We start from the raw sequence: 23755 nt of genomic DNA, 5'->3' as shown, positions 1-23755 counted from the left end.
TATGTTCTGTTTGCTATTAAATAGCAGGGAATTTGGGCAAGCACTCACACATCTAGATGATGATGCTTTTGCACAGAAGCTTTCATTCTTTTGCTTTATATAGTTAGGTACAAGAACGGTGAATTATAAGTTGAATGTCATAAGTGTGCTCTTAAAATGTAGATCCAGATTCTTTTAAATAAGAATCACAGTCCTTCTAGGTGTAAGATAGTAACAGAATTTTATCCTCTACGACTTGTACGTAACATCTGTCTTAGATGAGGAATGGAACTACCATTCCCTTCATAGGCACTGGGAAGACATGTAGCAGCATAATTTCAGACAGTCTGTTTGCCGTTTCCACATAAAGTTATACGCTAGTCTTATGTTCTTTACATAGGCAAGACCTGAAGTAAACTTGTCTTGGAAATGTGTCCAGAGTAAGGCACTAAACTTTTTCTGCCATTCTTTTTAGGCTGGTAAGGTGCCTCATCTTTTCCACTTGCAAGGAGGTTCACAGTACCCTCTATTTTCTGTTACATGCTCTAGATGGAAGAGTTTCTGGACTTGGGAGATGACATATCTGATGCTACTTTGGATGATATTATTAACTCCCAAAAGCCGAATCAATGCTGTGTACTAATATATACATCCGGAACAACTGGGAAGCCAAAAGGAGCCATGTTGAGTCATGACAATGTATGTAATTTAAACTCCTCCTTTAGTATAAAAATAGCAAAGTATGAGGATACTTATTCCTGTTTTTTTGTTGTTGGTGGTTTTTTTTTTGTTTGTTTTTTAAATGACTGGTGCATAATAGAAGAGCATTGAAATTTCCCTGGTTTTGCAACATGGGTAGTGTACTACAAAGCAATATTCAAAATGGAGTCATCTGATTTTGATTATGTTTAAGCACAGTGAAGAATAAAACTACATTCTAAGTAGCACTTCACAAATACGAATGTAGATTATGACTATGCGTTTTGTTACTTGCTGGGTTGTTTGTGAGATACAGTACTTTACTTCTGCAAATAATTTATATATAGCCATAACATTTCAATGATGTTTTGTCATCTTAAAACAAATCGTATGCATCAGCCAGCTGCTGTAAGAGCCTGAGACAGACTACTTTTGCAAATTTTATTTATTTATTTTAAGTCCTAGTACTCAAGTACTCATAATCACTTTAGCTGTATTGTTGTGAATAGTAAATTGCCTACTGATGGAGAACAGCAAAGCCAACTGCAAAAATGGCTCTCCATAGGTCTACTAGCTAAGATCTGGACTGTAGTTGATTTATTTTACTTAAGGTGGCTGAGCAGGAGTGGGAAGTGGTAGAGAGCCTCTCTGAACACTTACTCTGTGAAAGGGCTGGCCTAAGTTGTCACCTCTCCTCTTAGAAGAATGCAGAAACTACTACAGATAGTGAGCAATTCACCCAAATGTAGGGAATCAGCACAGTAATATCTGGAAGGAGAACATAGTGTAGTCAATAGACAAAAAGACTGATCTGACATTGCAAATTCCATGCTCTTCTGTCTCAAAGGAGTCTGGTGTCATTTCCATGTTAGCTGCCAAACTATTTCTGGCTGATGATCACAAACAGGCTATTTTTATGTTGACCAACAGTGGAAAACACTCCTTGCCTGTAACTGCTGCTGCCTTCTTTAGTCAAAAAAAGTTTGCCACTGTCCATCTGTAAAACCAATGCTGAGTCAGTCATATGCACCCACAGAGATCTACTGTGAGCATGCCTGCATGCTGTGAGGCTTTGGAGGATAAAGAGGATAAGCAATCAATATATCTACGTTTCAAAGACATCCCATTCTGCCTACCGTGTTTAAGTCTCCAATAGCTCCTTGACCAATGCTGCCACCTAAATTTGGAGTGGCCTGTCCTGACAGCATGCTGCTCCTTAAAAGCTTTTCTGGAGAATTGCTATTTTTTTTAGACCAAACCTACTCTCATGTTAACCTTAAAATTTATTTTGAAGAAAAGCAACTGGCTGAAACGTACCGTGAGAGCAGGTATTGCACAATTTATATCTTTTCCCTGCTGTGCTGAGTAACTTTTTTTGTGTGTCCTATCCTACCTAGTTTAGATTAGACTCCTCTGAAAAAGCCATCTCCTCTTTTTCTGCTGTGCATATGCATATATTTATTTTCCTCTTACCATCACACATATTTGTGGATCTTGCATATACTGTATTCTGTTAATGAATATACGTGTATTTATCATCCTTCGGCTGCATCTTCTGACGTAAAGAACTGGGAAGAAAAGGGGGAAACACAGTTTCACTAAGAAGTCAAGCAGTGAATCTTAACCATTATTCACGTATGTAGTTCTGCTTATGGGAGGTGTGTGTGTGGATGTCACTTGTGAACCACTGTGGTGAATCTCCCAGAGACTTCCAGAGGAACAGGATACAGCTGCTAATCATGTGGTGATCAATACAATGTGATGAGCTTCTTGCAGATATTCAACTGTCCTGTGAGCTCACTGATCACTGAGTATTTATTGTTCTCTTTCAGGTAAACATATAGACATACACTGATGAAAAGTGCCAGCTAGATAGAAAGCGTGCACAGTAGGAGACTTGCAAATGAAGGGGCTGATCAGTTTTCTTGTCCATCCAGGCTGAAGCTGCCTTACTTAGTGCACCACTAGGACCTGGGGAGTTGGTAGTGTTCACAGCAGGTCAGGCAGCAGAAAGACTGCATTTACTTCTGTTATCTGCAGGCTGTTGTTGCTACTAGATGAGTTCATCTTGCTTTTGGCTGGATGGCACCAGAGGAATGGCCATCTGGTATGTTGTTAAAGATTGAAGTGTCTTCGGCAATTTCTGTAAGCAGACTTGTCATAGGTTTGTTGGCATAGCATAAGGATCCTTAGTTTGTGTTAAAAGAAAAAAACAAATCTAATTTGCTTATTTTTTATTTAAATAGATAACTTGGACATCAGCACATTGCAGCAGAGCAGGAGATATGCAACCTGCAGAGGTCCAACAAGAGTCCATAGTCAGTTATCTTCCACTCAGCCACATAGCTGCACAGATATATGACCTGTGGACTGGAATCAAATGGGGAGAACAAGTTTACTTTGCTGAGCCAGATGCTCTCAAGGTATCTGCCTTGCATTGCACCTGATTAAGCTTGCATTTTTTCATCTTAGAAAACATCCAAAGGAGGAAATGTGTTTTTTGAAGAGGTGCAGAAGATGGAGAGTCCATTATTTTAAGAATTATGGAAAACTAAAATCCTTTAGACTCAAGATGCAGTGCCCTGGACTCCATTTACCCATGTGGCGAAACTGCATAGAAAAGAGTCTCTTTGTAGTTATGAGTCCATAAACTGCTATAAGAAGAGTGTACCTGGAACTGGTCCCTTACCTCCCCCCACAAAAAGCTCATAAATGCATAAATGATACAACAGAGACTGAGAAGATCTTAGTTCCAGTGTTTTCCGTAATTTAACAGCTAACTTAACAATTTGTACTCAAAATATTCTGAATGTATATATATCTGGTAGTCCAGGTCTGTAAGCTTTAATTAAGGCAGAAGTGTGCCTCTAATGCAGAAGAAGTATAAGATTTTTGGGGGAGAAAGGGAGGCAGATGGAACTAAACCACCTGTGTTTTTTCCTTTTGGAGTACATGCTTCCCCTGATGTGTAAGAGCAGATCCATGTTAGTGAGTATACCTGATTGAAATAGGTTCAGCAGTCCTTGTTCATATCCTATATGTTTAGTGATGTTCTACATATTGTTATTGCAAGATGCAGACTGTATCACCAAACCTCTTTTTCACTTATGTGGACCTTTTGCAACGTTTTGAAATGATTTTAACAGGGCAGCTTGATCAACACACTAAAAGAAGTGCGGCCAACATCTCACATGGGAGTTCCCAGAGTGTGGGAGAAAGTCATGGAGAAGTTGAAGGATGCTTCTGCTCAGTCAGGATTTCTGAAGAGGAAAATGCTGTCATGGGCTATGTCAGTTAGCTTAGAGAGAAACCTGAACTGCTCAAGCAGGTAAGTATTATTACGAGTGAGATCTCCATCATCCCTGAAGTAGCTGTCTGCTTAAAAGAAATATCAAGCCTCAGTGAGACTCTCGAAATATAAACAGGTAAAATTTGGCCTAACAACACTGCAAATATAATGTAAGAGGGAGGATATAGTTATCAATTACAGTAGCCTAATCATAAACCCAAGTGACTGTTAAATGGGTCCCTCCATCTTCTCCAAGGATGTTTTTCCACTATCACCTCCCTGAACTCTGTGTCTTCTGTGAGTTGAACTGGCTAGTTTTCAGCTGGGAGAGGTCCAGCCTACCATGTGACTGTGCAAGTACTAGTTACTGGTATGAAGAAAGGGCATGAATTTGAAGGATCCGTGTGAGAAGGGGAAAATTCTCATTTTGAGGGCAGCCCAAACATAAACTCTCATGACAATTTGGAGTATGCACCACGGGAGCAAGGATACCTCATCGTGATACAAACTCAGGGACTATCCCAACCCCCTGAATTCTGTGAGCTCTAAATAGTCTGTTCTGAATAACAGGTATTTTCCTGGATAAGAGTACACAGATACTGAATATTGTATAAATTCAAATATTAACTTAATTCACAGTTCCAAAGTTCTTAAAATGTGAAATATGAAGTGTGAAATTACTTACTGAAAATGGAATTTCCAAAGATACTGCACATTGGTACTGATTTCCTTGTCTGATCTTCCAACTGCTCAGATAAGTTGTGTAAATTTCAGATTTTAGTGTTTCTCAAATGTTCATTTAACTGATAAAAAAATCAGGAATACCAGAACTTTGTCTTATGCAGTACATTTTTGTAGCCTCTTTTTCAATTTGCAGTATTCTGACACCTTAGGAGTTGGAGTTCACTTGCAATGAAAGACACTAAATAAATGAAACAAGGAGAAATAAGTTTCCTGTTCTTATTGATGTGACTTCTGACAACACACAAAACCAAAAGGCAAATATATCTCTAAACAAAACTTGCATCTGATTTTGTTATGGAAATTCTGTTGGTTCATCTGACTTACTACTATCTCTTCCTCTTTTGTGTTTTGTACTCAGCAGTGACCTAAAGCAGTTTTGGACAAGGTTAGCAGACTACTTGGTGCTTGCTAAAATACGCAACGCTCTGGGTTTTTCTTGCTGTCAGAAGCACTTTTGTGGTGCTGCTCCACTCAATACAGAAACACTGTATTTTTTCTTGGGTCTGAACATCACCTTATATGAGGCCTATGGAATGAGTGAAACCACAGGCCCACATTGCCTGTCTGGGCCATATAATTACAGGCAGCACAGGTAATTTTATAGTTAATTTTATGTGTTATATTTCATTATGAGAAAAGTATTTGCTGAGTTCAGCAATGATCTTACCACTTACTTTCTCTCAAGGCATTGCCAGTCTGTTGTGAGTTTGGGAGACAAAACATTCAAGTCAGAAACTGAACACATTTCCTCCATAGCATGCCAAGTCAAGAGCACTGAAAGTGATCTAAAGCATTTTATGTAGGACATAGTTATTAAATCAGACGTGTAGCATAGCCCTGGCCCATGGCAGGATAACTTTCAGATACGAGGCCTCAAAGAGAAAAGTATTTTTATGCCTAAAGGTACAGCGCAGGGTGTGTGTGGGGGGAACAGGAAGCACAAGGCAAGATACACAACTGAAAACTGACACTAATACATTGGTAGGTTCAGGGATTTGGTATTGTAGATGTCCTGCCGATATTAAATTTAGTATTGCTGTGTTCCCTGTGTGTGTTGCTGCTCTTTCCCAATAGCTGTGGCAAACCAGTACCTGGCTGCAGAGTGAAATTGGTGAATGAAGACACAGAAGGCAATGGAGAAATCTGTTTCTGGGGAAGGACTGTTTTCATGGGTTATTTAAATATGGAAGACAAAACAAAAGAAGCGTTTGATGAGGATGGGTGGCTGCATTCTGGAGATTTAGGAAAACTAGATGAGGATGGCTTTCTCTATGTCACTGGAAGAATTAAAGGTAATAAGCAAAATCTTGTATCATATTCGTAGTAACTATTCATCACTGTTCAGTCATATATCAGATGTGGTGCATCTAAATAAGTGTTTTTCTTTTAATGCCAGCAGAATTTGTCTAACAGGAAAGAAAAATAAACTTTCCTATGATGAAACTGCGGCATACTTTGTTTAGGGAAGGTTTTCCTCTAATCTGTGATAGGTGGGGATAATTCCGTTCCTACAATGAGGCTTTTCATTTCCCAGGCCCTTATTCATGATTACTAAGTCATATAAAATAATAATGCAGGTTTAATGTGTTGCCTTTGATTCTAATGGTCCATTAAGCTCTTCCTTTGAATCTTGCCCAGTTGTTGTAATTACACATTAGAATGTTTAGACAGTAACAGGAGACAGCCCTCTATTATATAAAAGCTATTGCTGGAGGTCAGAGCTAGGTTCCTCTGATGCCTTAGGCAATTTGTTTGCAGAGGCCACTATTGAAATTTGAAAGTGGAGGGGAGAGCTAAAGCAATAAACCTGGGTGTTATTACAGTACATAGCTTGAAGTCTTGCTTGAATAACACTGGTTGTTGGTACTGTGGAAGCACTTTTTCAAAATGTGTGTTTGTAGAGTGAGATTTGTCATGGTAGACATAACAGAAGAAGATTTAAAAACTGAGTAACCATCATCTTAGAATATGTGATGAATCACTAGGGAGAGAACATGGATGAGTGAATTTGTCGTAACAGTAGCCTGTTAGGCATCAGGATGTCAGTAGATGCTATTAATAGCCTGCACCAAATACAGTTACCTTGATTTTAATTTGCTTTCTCATCTGATCCATTTTTCTTTCAGGTAGTTATTAACATCTTCTAGTCTCATTCTGTCATAACATTTGTGTTGCACTCGCATCTTCCTTGATTGTTGAACTAATAACGATTACTCTAAATTACAGGGTAGGATACATCTGGGATAAAATAAGCGTCTGTCCAGTTTCATTCAAGTTTTAAATCCAAGTCCAAATAAGGTAAAATGTAATAGAAGGTAGTAAAGAAGCTCTTCTTTTAGTGACTTCTTTGTTTGGTTGATTTGTTCTTACAAGTTTTAGGACTCATTATATTAAGCATGAAACAGTAGAAGTTGCTTTTTGATATCTGAGATCCAGAGAAGTTGCAAAGCACCAAGATTTTGCTAGAGGAGCCCATACAGGGAGTATCTGTATAGTTGTGCAAAAAGTTATTGCAATTATTACAGTTTTCCTGATCAGCTGGGAAAAAGCTGACATTTCAGATTGAAAAACTAGGAAAAAAATGGCATTAGGGCAAAAGGAAAGGAAATAAAGAAAACCTTACAAGTTTGGATACACAACAGCTTTGCTGTATTTATGTGGTTTGGCAGAAATCTCTCTTTCTATAAACACGTCATGCTTCCTCAAATGCACTCACTGTGCTGACTAGGGAGAAATAACATTTGTAATTATGAGATGAATGTGTACTCCTTACCAGAATGTGGAGTACGGATTGGGAGTTACTTCTGATCATTGCTGTTCAGGAGCAGTAGAGATGGTAAAGAACACGTGTGAGCGCTGAAAGGGTGTCATATTCCGTTGATTGCATCTAAATTCTTTTATCACTGGCAGTGGATTGGGAATCAACCCAATCTTTCATATATAATCTGCATTATTACACAAAGGACTGGTCTGCCATTGTCCTGTGTTATTTATTTCTTGAAGCATGTTACTTATTAAAACCCTGCCAAGACTATTATTTGAGGGCAGGGAGAACTCAACAGTGTAATGAAAACAGGGTTGAAACTTAATAGGATAATTCTGAATCATGAAAATTTCAGTAAATAGGTGTATTATACTTAAGAATGAATGCATTCAAATAGTTATACATGCCCTTGTCAATGGTCAGTATCCCTACCACTGTTTACAAACCTCAAAAATACTAAGATTCCAGTCTGTCATTATACTCCTCTCATGTCAAGAGTAGGGCAGGAATGACTGCTTCCGCTGTGAATTTCCTCTCCCAGATCTTGACCTCTCCCTCCTCACATTCCTTTCCCTTCTTTCCATGTTGCTTCTGTGGAGCCTTCATGTAGTAGTAACTTGCTTTTGTCTGGCCCCTGTTGGTGACTCTAAGAATTAAATATGATGTTAACCATGAACTTGCTTTTTGGTGAATCAACAACAGTAAAATAAAGAGTGAATCCTACACTAGTTGGGAAGAGATGACTGCTCAGAGAAAAGGTATGTATCATACAACTTATGAGATGTAACGGTTACTGGATCGTATAAAAATATATTATCCTATATGCAGTTGGACTAGATGATCTCTGAAGGTCTCCTTCTAACTGAACTATTCTGTATCTGGAGCTTGTTATAATGGAATTTGCATTGTGTGTACATGGGAGCAAATGTGTTACGTGGAGGGAGAATTGAAAATCTGAGCACATACTCGAAATTATCAGCATTGCTATTTTGAAGAGAATCATACAACTTAATAGGTTTGGTTCTTTTTGAAAACTACGAATTTCTGCATGTCAGAATAAGAAATGTGGATCCATCCAGGAATTAACCTGTTCTTTAGAGTTTATTTGAATTCAACTAATAGCCCTTGTTTGTTTGTTTGTTTGTTTTTCTTCTCCTAGATTTGATTATTACAGCTGGAGGTGAAAATGTGCCTCCAGTTCCAATTGAAGATGCTGTGAAAAAAGAACTCCCAATTGTTAGTAATGCCATGGTGATTGGAGACAAAAAGAAGTTTTTGTCCATGTTGTTGACCCTAAAAGTACGTTAGTTTTAATACTCATATCAGTGAAACTGTTATACCTGCACCTAACAAAATGAGGAGGATTGTGAACCATTGGTAGAAAGACACAAAATTTGATAGGAGGGCATTGGTTAAACAACAAAAAAATGCATGGGAACTACAGACCAAATCATCATGATTTGAACTTGTTATGGTTAGATGATACAATGACAAACAGTGCAGTGTTGAGCTAAATGCTTCTCTGTAATGATGAAATAAGTGGTAGGTCTGGTAGAAATTCAAGGTCATTAGACATATTTTAATTGACGTGTTTCAGGTCTGTTCATGTCTTCTGCTTTTAAGCTTTTTTTTTTTTTTTTTGCATTTGATAGCTAAGTAGAAAGAAAATAAAGCATTACCATCTATAGATAGATATTTCTGCTTTTTCAGGCTTAAATAATATTTGGGTGTTGGTGTTTGGCTGCTTTGATTTTTAAAAGCTGGGGAGAACGTGATCAGTTAATGATCATTGATTTAATAAACATTTAATGCCTTGTAAGAATAAGCATTTAATGATTTTCTTCATCTGATATTCTAGAGCGTACTGGATCCAGATACATCAGATCCCACTGACCTCCTCACTGAGCAAGCTAGAGAATTCTGCCAGAAGAGTGGTAGTAAAGCCACTAAAGTTTCAGAGATAGTAGCTACAAGGGATCAGGCAATCTACCAGGCCATTCAAGAGGGAATCAACAAAGTCAACATGAGTGCTACAAATAGGGTTCATTGTATTCAAAAATGGATAGTTCTGCCAAGAGATTTTTCCATTTCTGGGGGAGAACTAGGTAAGATCTGTTGATTTATCCTAATGAGCACACACTGTAATGGGGCTGCTGATCTAAGAGCATTCAAATCCAATTTCACAATAATGATACCAAAAGGTCATCCTAACAAAAAATGGAGGATAAAGTGAAGGATTGACAGAGCCCCAAACACAGGCTTTTGGGAATAAATTGGGAATTGTTTAAAAGGTTTCAAAACTATCAGCCTTTTAATTAGTTTCGGGGTCAGGGCGGGCAATGGGACACCTGGAAGTAGTCAGATATCACTCCCTTACACACAGTTGCCTTTGAAGTGCTCACTAGCGGGAGGCAACCTTACATACAATTGCTTCTCCTTTAGCAGAAATCTACACTAACAAAGTAGATACTCTCCCATGCAACGCTATTCAGTAGGAAATGTTATGAATGAAAGATTAAACAAAGTAAATTTTTGTTTCTGTTTCTGCTGCTGTGACTAACATCTTCTCTTAAGGTCCGACAATGAAGTTAAAACGGCTCACTGTGCTTGAGAAATACAGAAAAGAAGTAGACTCCTTCTATCAAGAATAAGAAGTCTTTCATCCAACCATTAAGGAAGACCTGTGAGCTAAAGAAAGTATTTCCTAATCATAAGCATTAAGGAAAATTTGTTTTTGTTATGTAGTCTAGTTTCACTAGAAAACTGCTCTATTAATTTAGTTATTTCTGATACTCACGTGAGAGTTTGTCCTGTTCGTATAGCAGCATCTACAGTGTGTCCTTTTTCTAATATAGCTTTTACTTTATGTCCTGAATGAACAAGATTAAAGACACCTGCATGTTATGTATGAAGTGGGTATAACTAATTAATTCCTCTAGACTGAAACAGAAGGAAAATCTTTATGCAGTGATTTACCTTTGTGTTGTTCTGTAGGAGGTTCGCTGTAGCTCATGTTTTATTTCAGTAGATCAGTAGTTAGCAGTAGTGTTAAACAAAACTGTTATACCATTCCACTGATAAAGATGATTATTAAAAAAAATAAGTCACAAGGCCTCTTTTCTTCTGTCCAAGGGAGAAGCAAATTTTCACTAGCATACCATTTTGGAGCCTAACCAACACTCTTCTGAAGGGCTAGACTTCAGTGAGACTTCTCTGAAAGCAGGAGGTCATCACTTTTTAAATCCATGTTGAAATAAGCGTTATTTCCCCTAAAAACAAGCACTCCAAGAAGTTGGGGGAATAGCTTCCTAAGAGTGAAAGACAAACTAGGTAATATAAGAGCTCTCGCATAAAAATAAGTTTGTGTTCTAAATCATAGTTTAAAGAGTTCACAGGACTCTTTAAAGCAAAAATATTTAGAAGGAAAGTTTATCTGTATTGCAACAGTATCATTGTGTTTCAATATTAATGTTGTACTAATGCTTACAAAGGGGAACTGTATTTCTTCTTCCCCTTATAAAATATAAATCACATCACATGAAGGGCTAAAGGGTCTGGTAGTGAGTAATATTTGGCAGAGTTATAATAGCGAACAACAACAGAGACTACAATTCTTGATTTAAAAACAAAAACACAAAAAACACCTTGCAGAACAGGCTATTTTCTCTATGAAAGTTCCATGATCAGTCTTAAACATCCTGTAAATTCAGTTTGTTGCAAGTACCAACAATCAGATCAATACACAAGCCATGACAGCAATCTAGGATTACAAAAACAACAAGCAATTGGACTTGGAAAACTTTATTTTTTCCCTATTTTGTGCGTAATGGTACTTCAGGAGTTCTTAAACAATATTAAAGGAAACAACACAGCCAGCAGCTTGCAAAACATAGAAGGAACTGTCATCCTATTCACCAAAAGCAGAGTACATAAGGAATAAAGCTTGTTGTCCCTCTACCACCATGGCATTAGGTGGTATAAAATAGCTGAGATGCTTACTATATAGAGCAATGCTAGAAGACAGACATTACCCAAACTAGTTTCAAGTCTGAAACAACCAGCCTAAATAGTCTCACTGAGAAGTAACTAAGAGGAGTAATACCTATTAACACAATAAAGCTTTAAGAAGTCTGGTTCTGGCACTAGGTATAATCCCATGCTATAGCCACGACTTGTAAAAATGTGCATTTCCTTGTAGGATATGCTAATGGAAAGCATACCCTAAGACATGTCGGTCAGAGTGACTCATGAGGAACTGTATGTGATGAAGGAGGGAAGGAAAAAAAGGTGCTTTTATGCTTACTGGACTTAGTAAGCAGTAAGAAAAAAAGAATTTGAGATTCCCTCCAATAGGGATGAAATGTATTTCTGAAATGTAGGTACCAGAGCCAAGCCTTTAACTCTGTCTTAATCCCTTTAGGACCAGTCCCTTACATTCCGAGTTTATAGACTAAAATTACTAGTCAGTGCAATGAGATACACTGCATAAAAACAAAGTACAACACAAAAAAGCAATACAGCAGAAGCCATAAAATATTTAGTATAAATTGGCAAAGTTAGTACTTTTCCTTCACAATATATGGCAGAAGTAAGTTTTTATAATTTTCTCTCTTTAGAACTCTGTTATAAATTAAACTGTGCTTGAGAGAGGAAAACATTTAAGAACAACTTTGGTACAGATGTGAAAAACAACTTTCTGTTAGTATTAGTTCTCACACCTAGCTGGTTTGTTGTTTCTTTATGTACATAAATTAAATCTCTAGATTTTTGCATTTCTTTATTCATGACTTTCAAAGGCAAAGCTGTATTTCATGAATCAGACCATCTGGAAGTGTTTTTTCATTGCTTTTAATGCAAAATTGCTGTTATTTCATACCCTTTTCTTTTTATAAAGGTTATCTTGTGCTACTGTTAGGCTGAAAATCTGCCATTTAAGTTTCAGTAAGACCAATAAAAGTAGGCTTTAAGAATTAAGGTGCTATTAGAATTCACTGATTCTGTTAATATTATATTCACGTAAATTTGCTTTGTGGAAAGTGAAAACCAGCTAGTTGAAATGGTAGACAGTTACAAGAAAAGAAAACAGTTTACTTACATGAAAACTTTCACCAGATAGAAACAAACGAAAGCAGGCACAAGTATCCTCTGTAGCCATTTGGACTAAGTTTATTAATGAAGAGACCCTTCCTAAAACGTTTGCTCTCTTAAGAGACAAAAGTTATATGCATATAGATACCAGGTTACACAACGTACTACTGTGATGCATCCTCTCAGAGTTATTACAAGCCGTATGAGATGTTTAGTCTGTGTCCTGTACTCTGCGGCAGATCTCCTCTGTGAATTCTGAGCACTTTGCATTACCTCCCAAGTCTTTTGTCAAGACCTGAAGGAAGAAAAAATGGTATTAATAAAACTGCAGAGGCAGGACTACCCCCATTAAACGTTTTATCTTCTACATGTTGTACATGGGTACTGAATACAAATGAGAGACTACATCACATATGAGTTTTTCTGCATTCCATATAGCTTTCATCAATAACAACTATGCAAACTGAGGCCAGTAGAGAAAAGTGAGTACGAACATGGAGCGTTGTTATCTCAGTGTGAGATTTTGTCTTAACTACAGGAAGAAAGCAAATTTGGCCAACGCTCTCAAGTTAAGTATTAACTTTTTTTTTCCTTAACAAGTTTGTCCTTTGGAAGTAAAATCCATATATGAGGACTCAGCACAAAGCTAACTAATTAAGAGTATTATTCAGTAAGGTTTTTGGGGGGGTTATTTTTCCAAGGAACTCCACATGGAAAAAGCACACGGACAGCTCTCAAAATGCTGCACGTTAACAATTGTCTCATGTTTGCTTAGTTAAGAGATGGAAAAACAGACAGTTAAACTTTCTTCAAGTACAACTCCTGTCTGCCAGCATGAGGATTGTAAAATAATACTTAAGAAAGTGGGCAACGTTGCTTGTCCAACCTAGTCAGATTAAAGCAGCCTAAGAGGTAATTTAAAAATCATTAGTTCTCCCCTTATATCACACACACACAGATCCCAATTAAACAGCTTGGGGTGGGGAAGGGAAGAAACGGCAAGCATGAGAGGCAATAAAATGTTACTATTTTAGAATCTTGTAATTTTAATTGCATCATGCTTTTTTCAATTTAAAAAGATTCTCTCCATTGTGAGCATGTAATCATAACATCATAAGCGACTAGTAAACAAGTAGCCATGTCACAAAACTTGCACTGTTATCTTCTGTAGAATTACTGACCTGCAGATGGAGAATTTCATTTCCAGAGCAGTAAATGGAAACTTTACAGGAGCACCTCTTTATTCACTTGTAAGTTTATTTTTTTGTTTGTTTGTTTGTTAACTGGCTCCTACACACAGCAAGGTAGCTGCAAACAGACCACTTATGAAATGATGACAGCTTTTTGTTTAAGCATGCTTGTTACTTTTAATTACAAAGCAGCTTCTCATGCTCTTGCCCCAGATAACTGCACTAGCATGGCTAAATACTAATCCTCTTTAAAGAGAATCATCAGGATCTTTCCAGTTATGTTTCGAAAAGGTGGAAGTCAAAGTAGGTGAGTGAACCAAAAGAACTCTGAGCAGAAATTCAGGTCAGGTTTCAGAGCAGAACTCTTTCCTCCCCCCTCCTCCCCAATCCCCTTTGGGTATGGAATCTGGAGAGAGTTTACTGCCCAAGGGAAATTGCATACAGTGTTAAGGGAAAAGGTAAATACCGGATATAATTTTGCCCTTAACTGTTATTTAGTAATCCAAAAAGGAGCCAAAGTAGTTAGGAGTGAAAAAGAAAATAAGTGACCTGAAAAATAGGAGCAGAAGTATTACAGTCAGCACTGAAATGAGTGATTAAGCCTGTAAAAGGCAACTGAGCATACTTCACTTTAAGGTCCTGATTTTAATGTATTACAGGCCTCACAAGGAAAGTAACACTAGCTACTTGAATGTCCAATCCCTTTCATGAAAAACAGAGATACAGTTCTAGTTTTAGAGCTAGTGGAAATTGAGACACAAGGAGAGCTACAGAGTATCCCTCATAGTGAGCTGAGCAAACTTGATACCACTGAGGGTAACATAATTACTATAAGAGAACAGTTGCAGTACTGCTCAAGATTCAAGCCAGCAAAGCAGGGCATCTGCTGTTTTGGTGTTGATGTTCTAAGTTTAGCTATGATAAAATATTATTTTAATTCACTTTATGTATTTCCACATCTTCATGTTACCTTTCCGTCTTTAATTGTATCAAAACAAGCTGTCTCGATTTTTGTGGCATGCTTGTGTAGTCCCATATGACGCAACATCATTACAGCACTCAGAAGAAGGGCAGTTGGATTTGCCAAGTCTTTTCCTGCAATATCTGGTGCTGTTCCATGAACCTGAAAAGAAAAGTGAGCCTTGCTGTTACAAAGTTACTATGTTGATAAAAATGTCCTAGTTAATTCTAGTATGCGACCAACTTAAAACTGAACAAATAGTCCATAAAAGAACATGCACAAGTTTGTATGTAATACATATTCTGTTTTTTGAGTAAAATTTTTACTTTAATAGTCACATTATGTGTCATGGGAGTTTTAGATTCTCAAGTTGAGACAAAATAATTATTACTACTAGACCACTAATAAGAAGACTTACCGATTCAAAAATTGCAACTCCATTAGCACCAATGTTCCCACTCGGTGTTACTCCAAGACCCCCAATCAATCCAGCACACAAGTCACTAGAAAAAAAAAATCCACAAGTTCTTTCCACATAGTTGTTTCCCAGCAATGTATTAAAATAGCTTTGTTAATTCTCATTTTATTTTGACAATATTCTAACAAGACAGTCTAAGAATAATATTATGAAAGTATAGATCCTGTTAGCCACTTGTATTCCACTGGAACATTTGAGAACTTGCAGAACTACTAGCAAGAGAAGTTTCAATAAGGAATAACAAAAAGGAAATTCTAAATAGTAAAATAAAGCTGATTAAGACACAGGCACAACAAAAGGTACTCAAAGCACAAGAAATCTGTAAAAGCCTCAAGAACTACCAAAAATTCTGATGTATTATCTACACATACGTACATATCTAAGTCTTATTTCCCTTGAAGAAGCCACAGAACCACTTACTGTATATAAAGACCTTCTAGAAAAAATTGAATAATTTTGCTCAGTTAAGGAAATACTAGTAAAGTTTATTGTGTGAGACTTAAGGAATATGTTCCAAGTGGCACAAGACTGGCTTTACCCTTCTCTTTACTGAACAGCCTGAAAGTCATAAATCTGACATCAGCAGACCATCAGACATTAGTAATTTGCATGTAGTTTCCTCCAAAGTTAGCATAGGAAAGGACAAACCAACTCTGCCTACAGTTTTCATTCTCTACCCTCAAAGCTGAAAAAACTGATAAGGCTCTTAAAACTCTAATATTTTAGCACACTGTTTTGTTGTCTACAAGGTACCTAGTAGATGAATAAAAAGCAGATAAGTTTGGATGAGCTTGCAGAACTATCTTTTAAATTAACCTAAATTGATCAACTATAGTTTAGAATAAAAACAGATACGGTCTAAACTTGTAACTTAAGGTATTTAATGCTTCAGGATGGAGATTCCTTCTGTATATTCAGGCCAAGAAACCTTTGGCATTATGCTCATGCTTTAAAAAAGCACAGGGGGTGACTTTCTCCAGTGACACAAGTGCACTTCTTCAAAAAAGACTCAAATTTATTGAAGCTTTTTGGAAGTATGAAGTTGACAGAATTTCCACAAGAACTTTAAAACCGGCAATGCTGAACTAGGTAAAGTAAGTTGAAATAGTACCGATGATGGGACTCAAACTGATCTGACATCTTGCAATTAATAGTGCAATGTCTGCTGTGAGGGCCCTGTGGACTTCTCTACCAGTTCTTAAAACAAGAAGCATTACTTGGAGTCTGATTTTTCTTAGAGGTGACAGATGTCCTTATCAGAGGGAGAATGCTATCTTAAGAAAAGCTGAATGAACATTTCTTCTTATGCATCAGTTACTTTTACACTCATCTGTACAGAAAACAGGAGATGAACTTAAAGACTTAAGCTGTCATTTAACTTTTAATCAAACTCCAAGGCTGTTTTCTTCAATCTCTCCTTGGACATGCAAAGAGAAGCAGTGCTCTGTTATACACTGGAAAAGTTCAGATTAAGATACTTAATTTTACTAAGCAGTAGTAATTGAGTTTACATTCTACTTAAACATTTTTACAGAACGGAAAAAATGTCTGCTGATTGACTTGGCTTTCAGGACATCAAGTAACTGTAGTAATGTTTTTTAAATATGAAATTTAATCTCAAAGTGAAAAAAAAAATACAATACAAACCCCAAAAGCTGGTAGGATAGTAAGAGGCCATACATTTCAATCTTCAGAATCATTTACCTCTATGGATAGCTTGCTTTAAATGTGATATTCCCACAGTCATCTTATGTAAGTTTTCCTAATGCTTAAAAATAGCAAGTTTTTCCTACTGTCTGCCCAAGCATTCTGTGCTACAATTTGAGTCATTAACTTTTTTCACGCTTCTGGAGGAATTTCTCCTACACCAAACCCCATTTGAGTAATATTCCTAGCCTCTATCTGCAGAAACTTTTTTCTTTTAGTAATATGCATATTCTCATCATATAGCTCATTCCAACTACATAGTAATAATATTAGTGTAATAATACCATCCTTTCTTCCTATTCAGAATCTGTGTGGTGTTTAGCAGCCGACTGGGTTAAACCACAACATGAAGAACTCTGGATGCAAAAACTAGTCACTCATCTGGCTAGCATGTAACTGGATTAACTTTCTCGAACAGTGTTTTACATGCTGATTTAGTTTAAATCAAAATCTCCATACCTGAGGATGTCACCATACAAGTTTGGCATAACAAGCACATCAAATTGTGACGGATCCTGAACCATCTAGAAAGAAGTATATTTTTATTAAGGCTAAGAAAGTAAACTAAAAAATAACCATAACTAAACCAGATAAATACTCACATTCAGACACACAGTATCTAGATACATTTCGTTAAATTTAATATCTTTACAGTTTTCTGCTGCCTCCCTGCATTTTCTCAAGAAAAGCCCATCAGACATTCTCCTGCAATTAAGTGAGAGAATATGGCTGTTACTGAAAAGTAAACAAAATATTGAGGTAAAGAATGCGTGCAACAGGAATTTAAATAAAGAAAAACATTAGAGTGCAGACACCTAATTGCTGACTATTAATCCCTTATGTTAAATACAAACATTTTTAACACGATACAGTCAAAGAAGTTAACCCTTTTGTATTCCCATCTAAAATGTTTTTGGAGCAGTAGTTTGACTGTCACGCATTAATTCCCAAACCAACTTGTTCTTTTACTAAAGGCTTACTAAATTTGTACAGATGGGTGACATGTACTATCTATCACGTGCAGTGTGACTCAGTTCACTATGAAGTGCTTTGGAAGCTACAAAGGACACTAGCTATTTTCATCCTCATTTTTTAAATTCTTTTTCTTAGCTTATTTTTAAAGTAAGAGCTGTGGGAAGAAAGTCACAGCACTCCCACAGACTTACTAATACAAACATTAGTCTTACAATTAGATTTAGAATACAAACATTAATAGGTCACTCCAGACCTATTAATAGTAGGTCAATATTGTCCATTTTACTTATGAGGCACTTACTTCAAACATTTTACTTACTCTTGCTAGCATTAATGTTAGACATTTGAGGAAAATTTAAAGCGGTTTATAAAAGCTTATTATTTTTTGTTGTTCTTAAAAGGAAGTTTCAACATACATAATATTTGCCTTGTGTACAGCAGTAACGTGGCTTCTCTGATTGTTTCTGGCATACTCAAAAGCAAACTCTGCGATACGCTTGCTAGCTCCCTCTGTGATTAGCTTGATACTTTGTACGACACCTTCAACAATCTGAAAGACAACAGTTGCATTGCTAGTAGAAACAGAAGCTTATTTTTTCAAACTTTGGAACAACAAAATAGTAGAATTTTCAGCAAGACAGTCTGCACAATGCATACCACAATAAAAGACCATTTTTGTGGGTAAAGAACTTAAAAAACACCACTCAGCCTCTCAGTAAGAAACGACTGAGATGGGCAAAGTTATTAACAAAACATAGAAACCCTCCAGAAATACAACATTTCCAGCAACATACCACATGTTCAATTCCACTGTATTCGCCTTCTGTGTTCTCTCTTATCGTGACAATGTTTACATCTGTGTAAGGGGTTTTGTATCCTTCAATTGAGACACAGGGACGTACATTTGCATAAAGGTCAAAGGTTTTACGCAGAAGCAGATTCATTGATGGGTGTCCTGCAGCAATTGGGGTTTTTAAAGGGCCTGAAGGCAAGAAATAATAAGACAAATGAGATGATAATATTATTCTACAAATTTCAGAGTTGAAACTCTAGGTAAAGTTCTGTGGCACTCTGACAGAGGAACTCCAAATTCCTCTGTAACCCTTACACTGAAATGCCACAGAAATTCTCTGTGCCATCAAAAATACTACAGAGTGATATAAATCAGCTGTTCAAAGGCCAAATTGTTTCCCTCATTCACGTGGAACAGGAGTTCTTATAAAAGGTTTTTACTGAAATGAAGATACTATTAATTGAGAGTATAATTATTACATTCTGTTGTAAATCAACTACCTTGGAAATGCATTCTGTTTAGAGTGTAAAGTTGATATTTAGTACTGCCCACCTTTAACATATGTCCTAGAAAATCTGTGACACAGCTTTGACATGACAAACTGTTTTAAGACTACAGAAGACAACCTGACAGACTGTCCCCAAGAATTAGCCATTATATTATTGATGAAGGATTTTTGCTTTAACCCAAACTCACCTTAATCAATACTTAATACCTTTGTGTTAAACCCCAAGTACCTTTTAATCCCATTTTGTTTTTATCCATGGATTCTTTGGCATCCGGAGGTATCATCCACTTTCCTCCTGGTCCTTGGATAGCTGTAACATTCCTCTCTTCCCACTGAATAGGAGCCTAAACACATTTTCTCTACATTAACTTCAATATCAAGACTTTTGCTTCCACTTTTAGCTTATTTTTCACAACAAGGTGCTCGAGGAATTTTGTCCAAACCTTCCTAAACATTTTTTCTCTGGTGAGTGACAGAAAGCATTAGATGCTTGAACTTGAGAATAAGAACTTCTAAAACACAAGTAATTGCAAATGAAATAGTACGATCAATATACTATACCAGCACAAATTTCACCATCACAAGATGCCTCCCTAGTAACGATATACAGGTAGCATGAGAACTGCATTTACATGCTAATTCCTTTAACCTTTAAAGAGTTCTCAAGTTCCCTGTATTCAAGAGGCACAAGACATCTGAAAATGGAAATCATTGAGAACTGATCATACAAACTGCCTGAAAGACAGTGCATAACATGGATATATCTGTTATCTAAATGGAATCTGCAAGTGTTCCACAGTGCTTTCTGAATTTTCGTTCACCATGGGATTCTTCTAATAGGAAACAGGCTGCCACCTGTTCATCAGGGAAGGCCATAAAGGAAAAGGTGCAAGGTCTTACATAAGCAAACAGAACCAATCTAGGCTTAACATACTAGAAAAAGAATCTCCTTTAAAATGAACAGATCAGAGTAAGGACTGAAAACCTGCACTCATACACAAAGGTAGGTTTTACTCTGCCATACCTCCTGCCTCTCTCCCCCAAAACAGCCATAGCTATTAAAAGCTTTCACGTGTAATTAAAGATAACTTCACCTTTTCCAAATCTAAGTTGGACAGTTGCAACAAAAAGTGAATATGCTTTGACACTATTGCTAACAGGGAGCAATTTAACAGCTCTTCAGGAAAGAGCACTATTTTATTCAAAGCAAATGATACAAATTCTCCTGAAGTTCCTGGGATAAGTAGGAAAACAGTTCTTGGACTGTTTTCATTATCACAAAAGGTGAATGCAATTTAACAGTGCAGCAGAATAACTGCAGTAAGGTTTCTAATAATAAAATAGTTCCTTCCCTTCACATATGCTTTGATCTGCACTGAGAAGTCACAACGGATCAAAGAAGGTCCTATCAGTCGCTCAGGATTGCTACATCAACAAGATGATTTCACATGATACATTGAGTTGACATTTCCAGAACTTAAGTGCAACATTTGCTCTCAAGTCACTACTACTCTGCCAGCTAACACTTTCAAACACTGCCATATTGCAATACTATCTTTTAACATCTGAAGCTTCAGACTGTTTGTATTGCCAAGAAGTTTTAATAGCTTAAACATGACTCAATCGTTTGGAAGTTAAAAACATTTGTAACTATAACCTAGATAACGTCTGTTGTGGTAGTTAAAGCTACAGTGCTCACAGCAAGACAAGTAGACTTACTTTGGCAGCATCAAAGATCTTCATCACAGCAGCAGAAATCTCAGGTCCTATGCCATCTCCTGGGATTAAAGTTACTGTTTGTACCTAGGCAAAGAAATACCAGTAGCACAGCTAATGAATGCTATGTTCAATGCAGGAAACATTTTCATAAGTTGCAGAAACCAAGTAACTACTAGAAAAGAAAGTTTGAGTTACCAAAAATCACTATGAAGGGTAGCAGTATTGAACAGAGAAGCAAGAATGACAAGCTTTTTTTCAAAAGGAGCGTGCAAGCATTTTAAGAGAATTTTTTTAAGATTTGCCTACTGTTCTTATTTTAGAACACAGATTTAACTTGAAAGACAGGTTCCTGCTCAGTGCTCCTTGAAATAAGTGATCTCAACATGCTTTCTTCTTGAAAAGTGGAGAGGAGACAGCACTGTCATCTGTTTTCCATACATCTCCAGTATTATCAACATGCTGTGTAATACTGACCTACGCTAGGAAAGACTTAATTTATGTAAAGCTTATAGAAAATAAAAACAAAAACATATCTAAACTTCTCAAGCAGTTCTCTAAAAAATGCACACTCATTTTTAATCCTGTCAAGTTATTTTTCTGCCATGATTTTCTCAGTTTTCTCTCCTATGTCATCTTCAAACTGATTAAAAAAATCACAAACCCTAGGCTCACTGGATAACAGGGGAAGAAAGTACTCTGCTTTGATTAAAAAATATATTGATCATTGCTATTTTCATCCTCCATGCCCTAAGTCTTGATTTTACTTATAAATTTCCAATATTTTTGTAAGGAATCATTACTACCTACAAAAAGGCAGCTCGGATACAGCATTACGTGTCAAATCCCAACTACAATCAAATGACAAGATATGCTGCCATCCTCCTCCAAAGAGGATACTCAGAATTTCAGAAGGTTTTATCTGAAACAATAATGTGGTATAAACAGATCTGGAGGAGCCTTACCTTCTACAACTTTCTATACTGTGTAAGACACAAGCTACACTTCAGTTTCTTCTCTCCACCATCAGTTCTAGAAAACTTAAGAGTTAAGAGCCACAATTCTTCCTTAAACTTAAGTCCTGCTTAAGGGTACATGCAGTGGTGCTGAGCCCTGCTTCTGCCTGAGCAGTTTTCAAGGCCATCTTCACTGAAAAAAGGCCTGTGGGCACCTCAAACACACACAAAAAGAAGGTAAAACATCTACAGGGAAATACACAGCCGGTGTCTAAATACATTAAAGAGGGCCTTGAAAAGGCAGAATTGTAAACGCAAAGTACTCTAAAAGCAGCAAGATTTAGAGTAAATCCAGCGTGTAGCAGAATGTCTGCAAAATAAAGATGAGAAGCTTCTCAACAACCTTCCTAATTTGCCTATATCCTGATGAGTTTCAGAAGACTGGCTTATGACACCCATATTTTGGGAAAAGGTGTTTGTTTTTTTTTTAGTAGAGTCTTTTAAATTAGCACTTACTCTTTTATATAAAGTAGCCAAAGACAGTGATTAACCAATATACATCCAGTATGGCATTAAGAGCCTGTATGTTCATTTATTCTGGCCTTATTTTTGAGAAGATAAAATTAATAGCAGCAATCTTATAAAGGTCAATTTCTGGGGCTCTTTCTTGAGAAACTTCTTAAAAGAAAAAGGAAATGGTACTATCATACTCACAGCACTACCAAAACTTCTGGTCACCTGTTTTTGGTTTTTGAAAGCACCTAGCAATCGTGAAACCTGCAGAAACACAGAACAAGAAGCTGCTAACTTATTGCACCAAAGGGATTTTAAACAGTTAACAATAGTGCAGCGACTATGCATTTTAAAGTCCTGTCACTTTAAAGTCCAGTCTCAAACCAGCACACAACTCGAAAGCGAGCAGCTGGTGCCTTGCCAAGCTGCCCACAAGCAGTGTACCCAACTCCGCACACGGGTGTTCCCGGCAGGGTCAGGCCGGGCCAGGCACGCCGTGCCGCAGTGCCGCTCCGTGCCTGGAGGTGCGGGGAAGCCGTTGCACAGCAGCCCGAGTCCTCAGGTGCCACACAGCGGGGAAGCAGCCGCAATAACTCCAGCTGAGGAGATGATACAACGCGGCTTAAGATAGCAAAGCGAAAGGTTTGTTTCACCCGCAGTACGTTGGTGCTGAGGTCACGCTTCCACAGCTGCTTTCCAGCGGTGCAGATTCCTGCAGGGCACGCTGGGTGCCTCAGTCCTTGCCCCACACCCGTGCCCTTGGTGCCGCAGCGGGGTGCGGAAGCCTCCTCCCGAGGCACGCGGCACGGCCACGCTCACCATGGCGAGAGCAGCCGCTGCCTGCGCGGCTCCGGCCCCGCATCGCGCCGGGCCCCGGACGGGCACAGCGGGCACCGGGCCTCGGGCGGAGGCTGCGGCACACCCCGAGCACGGCGCCGGGAGCGGCTCGGTCCCACCTCAGGGCGTGAGCCCCGTGCCCGGCCGCTCGGAGCCCCGCCACGCTCCCCGCCATCCCTCCCTCCGTGCGGGCGGCGCAGCCATCTTGCTGGGGCCGGGCCGGGCCGGGCCGCCTCAAGGTCACGGCAGCGGGAGTCGCCCCGCAGCGCCCAGCGGCCCCCTCCCCGCCCGCCCCACCCGCGCTCCCCTCAGAACCGGCAGTCGCAGCCCCGCGCTTCCCCCTCAGCCCGACACAACCGGCGGCGCTCTCCCGGCCCGGCCCCGCACCTACCGCGGGCATCCACGCGGCTGCAGCCATGGCTCGCCCGGCGCCGCGCCCCAGCAGGCCCCGCAGGCACGGCCACAGCGCCCGCAACCGGGAGGAGCCCGGCACCGGCACCGGGACGAGCCCCGCCCCGCCCCGCCCCGGGCAGCCCGGCCCCGGCAGCGCCGTGCGCA

General features: G+C 38.5%; 3 protein-coding genes across 24 annotated transcripts in view; 2 read left to right on the top strand and 1 right to left on the bottom strand.

The window, feature by feature from the left end:
* ACSBG1 (acyl-CoA synthetase bubblegum family member 1) overlaps positions 1–10585 on the top strand; it is a 36195-nt gene extending 25610 nt beyond the window's left edge. For 19 of the 21 annotated variants that reach the window (XM_021277777.4, XM_072043217.1, XM_072043214.1 and 16 more), the window contains 8 exons: positions 529–678; positions 2925–3101; positions 3825–4006; positions 5070–5303; positions 5786–6003; positions 8635–8774; positions 9334–9580; positions 10050–10585. In XM_021277777.4, the coding sequence (XP_021133452.1) occupies positions 529–678; positions 2925–3101; positions 3825–4006; positions 5070–5303; positions 5786–6003; positions 8635–8774; positions 9334–9580; positions 10050–10126 (1425 nt within the window). In that variant the 3' untranslated portion in view covers positions 10127–10585. The remainder of the gene's footprint in view (positions 1–528; positions 679–2924; positions 3102–3824; positions 4007–5069; positions 5304–5785; positions 6004–8634; positions 8775–9333; positions 9581–10049) is intronic. The other 2 variants (XM_021277762.4, XM_021277763.4) reach the window with 2 other exon arrangements.
* Positions 10586–12616: 2031 nt separating this feature from the next.
* IDH3A (isocitrate dehydrogenase (NAD(+)) 3 catalytic subunit alpha) lies at positions 12617–23745 on the bottom strand. 2 transcript variants are annotated; one of them, XM_027465914.3, is made up of 11 exons: positions 23589–23745; positions 22586–22624; positions 20895–20978; positions 19405–19519; positions 18669–18856; positions 18291–18424; positions 17502–17604; positions 17359–17423; positions 15133–15217; positions 14724–14876; positions 12617–12858 (listed from the first exon to the last, which is right to left on the bottom strand). In XM_027465914.3, the coding sequence occupies exons 1-11, from the start codon at positions 23613–23615 to the stop codon at positions 12775–12777; spliced, it is 1077 nt and encodes a 358-aa protein (XP_027321715.1). In that variant the 5' UTR covers positions 23616–23745; the 3' UTR covers positions 12617–12774. The 2 variants fall into 2 exon arrangements, with proteins under 2 accessions (XP_027321715.1, XP_027321714.1); XM_027465913.3 differs by having other exon boundaries at positions 22562–22624; positions 23589–23744.
* The window catches only part of CIB2 (calcium and integrin binding family member 2), a 43803-nt gene continuing 42862 nt past the window's right edge, over positions 22815–23755 (top strand). Inside the window, exon 1 of the mRNA XM_013107256.5 lies at positions 22815–23002. The gene's annotated coding sequence lies outside the window, so the exon portion shown is untranslated. The remainder of the gene's footprint in view (positions 23003–23755) is intronic.

The sequence above is a fragment of the Anas platyrhynchos genome, chromosome 11 (genome assembly GCF_047663525.1).
Source record: "Anas platyrhynchos isolate ZD024472 breed Pekin duck chromosome 11, IASCAAS_PekinDuck_T2T, whole genome shotgun sequence".
NCBI classification, from domain to species: domain Eukaryota; kingdom Metazoa; phylum Chordata; class Aves; order Anseriformes; family Anatidae; genus Anas; species Anas platyrhynchos.
This window is presented reverse-complemented; position numbering and strand designations above follow the sequence as displayed.

Coding starts and splice junctions, on each gene's coding strand:
- IDH3A (XM_027465913.3), bottom strand. CDS start 23,615: ATGGCTGCAGCCGCGTGGATGCCCGCG. Junction 15,218..17,358: donor TTGTATGGTGACATCCTCAG/GTATGGAGATTT, acceptor TTTTTTTTCTAG/TGACTTGTGTGCTGGATTGA. Junction 12,859..14,723: donor ATACAATTAAAGACGGAAAG/GTAACATGAAGA, acceptor TTCTTCCTTCAG/GTCTTGACAAAAGACTTGGG.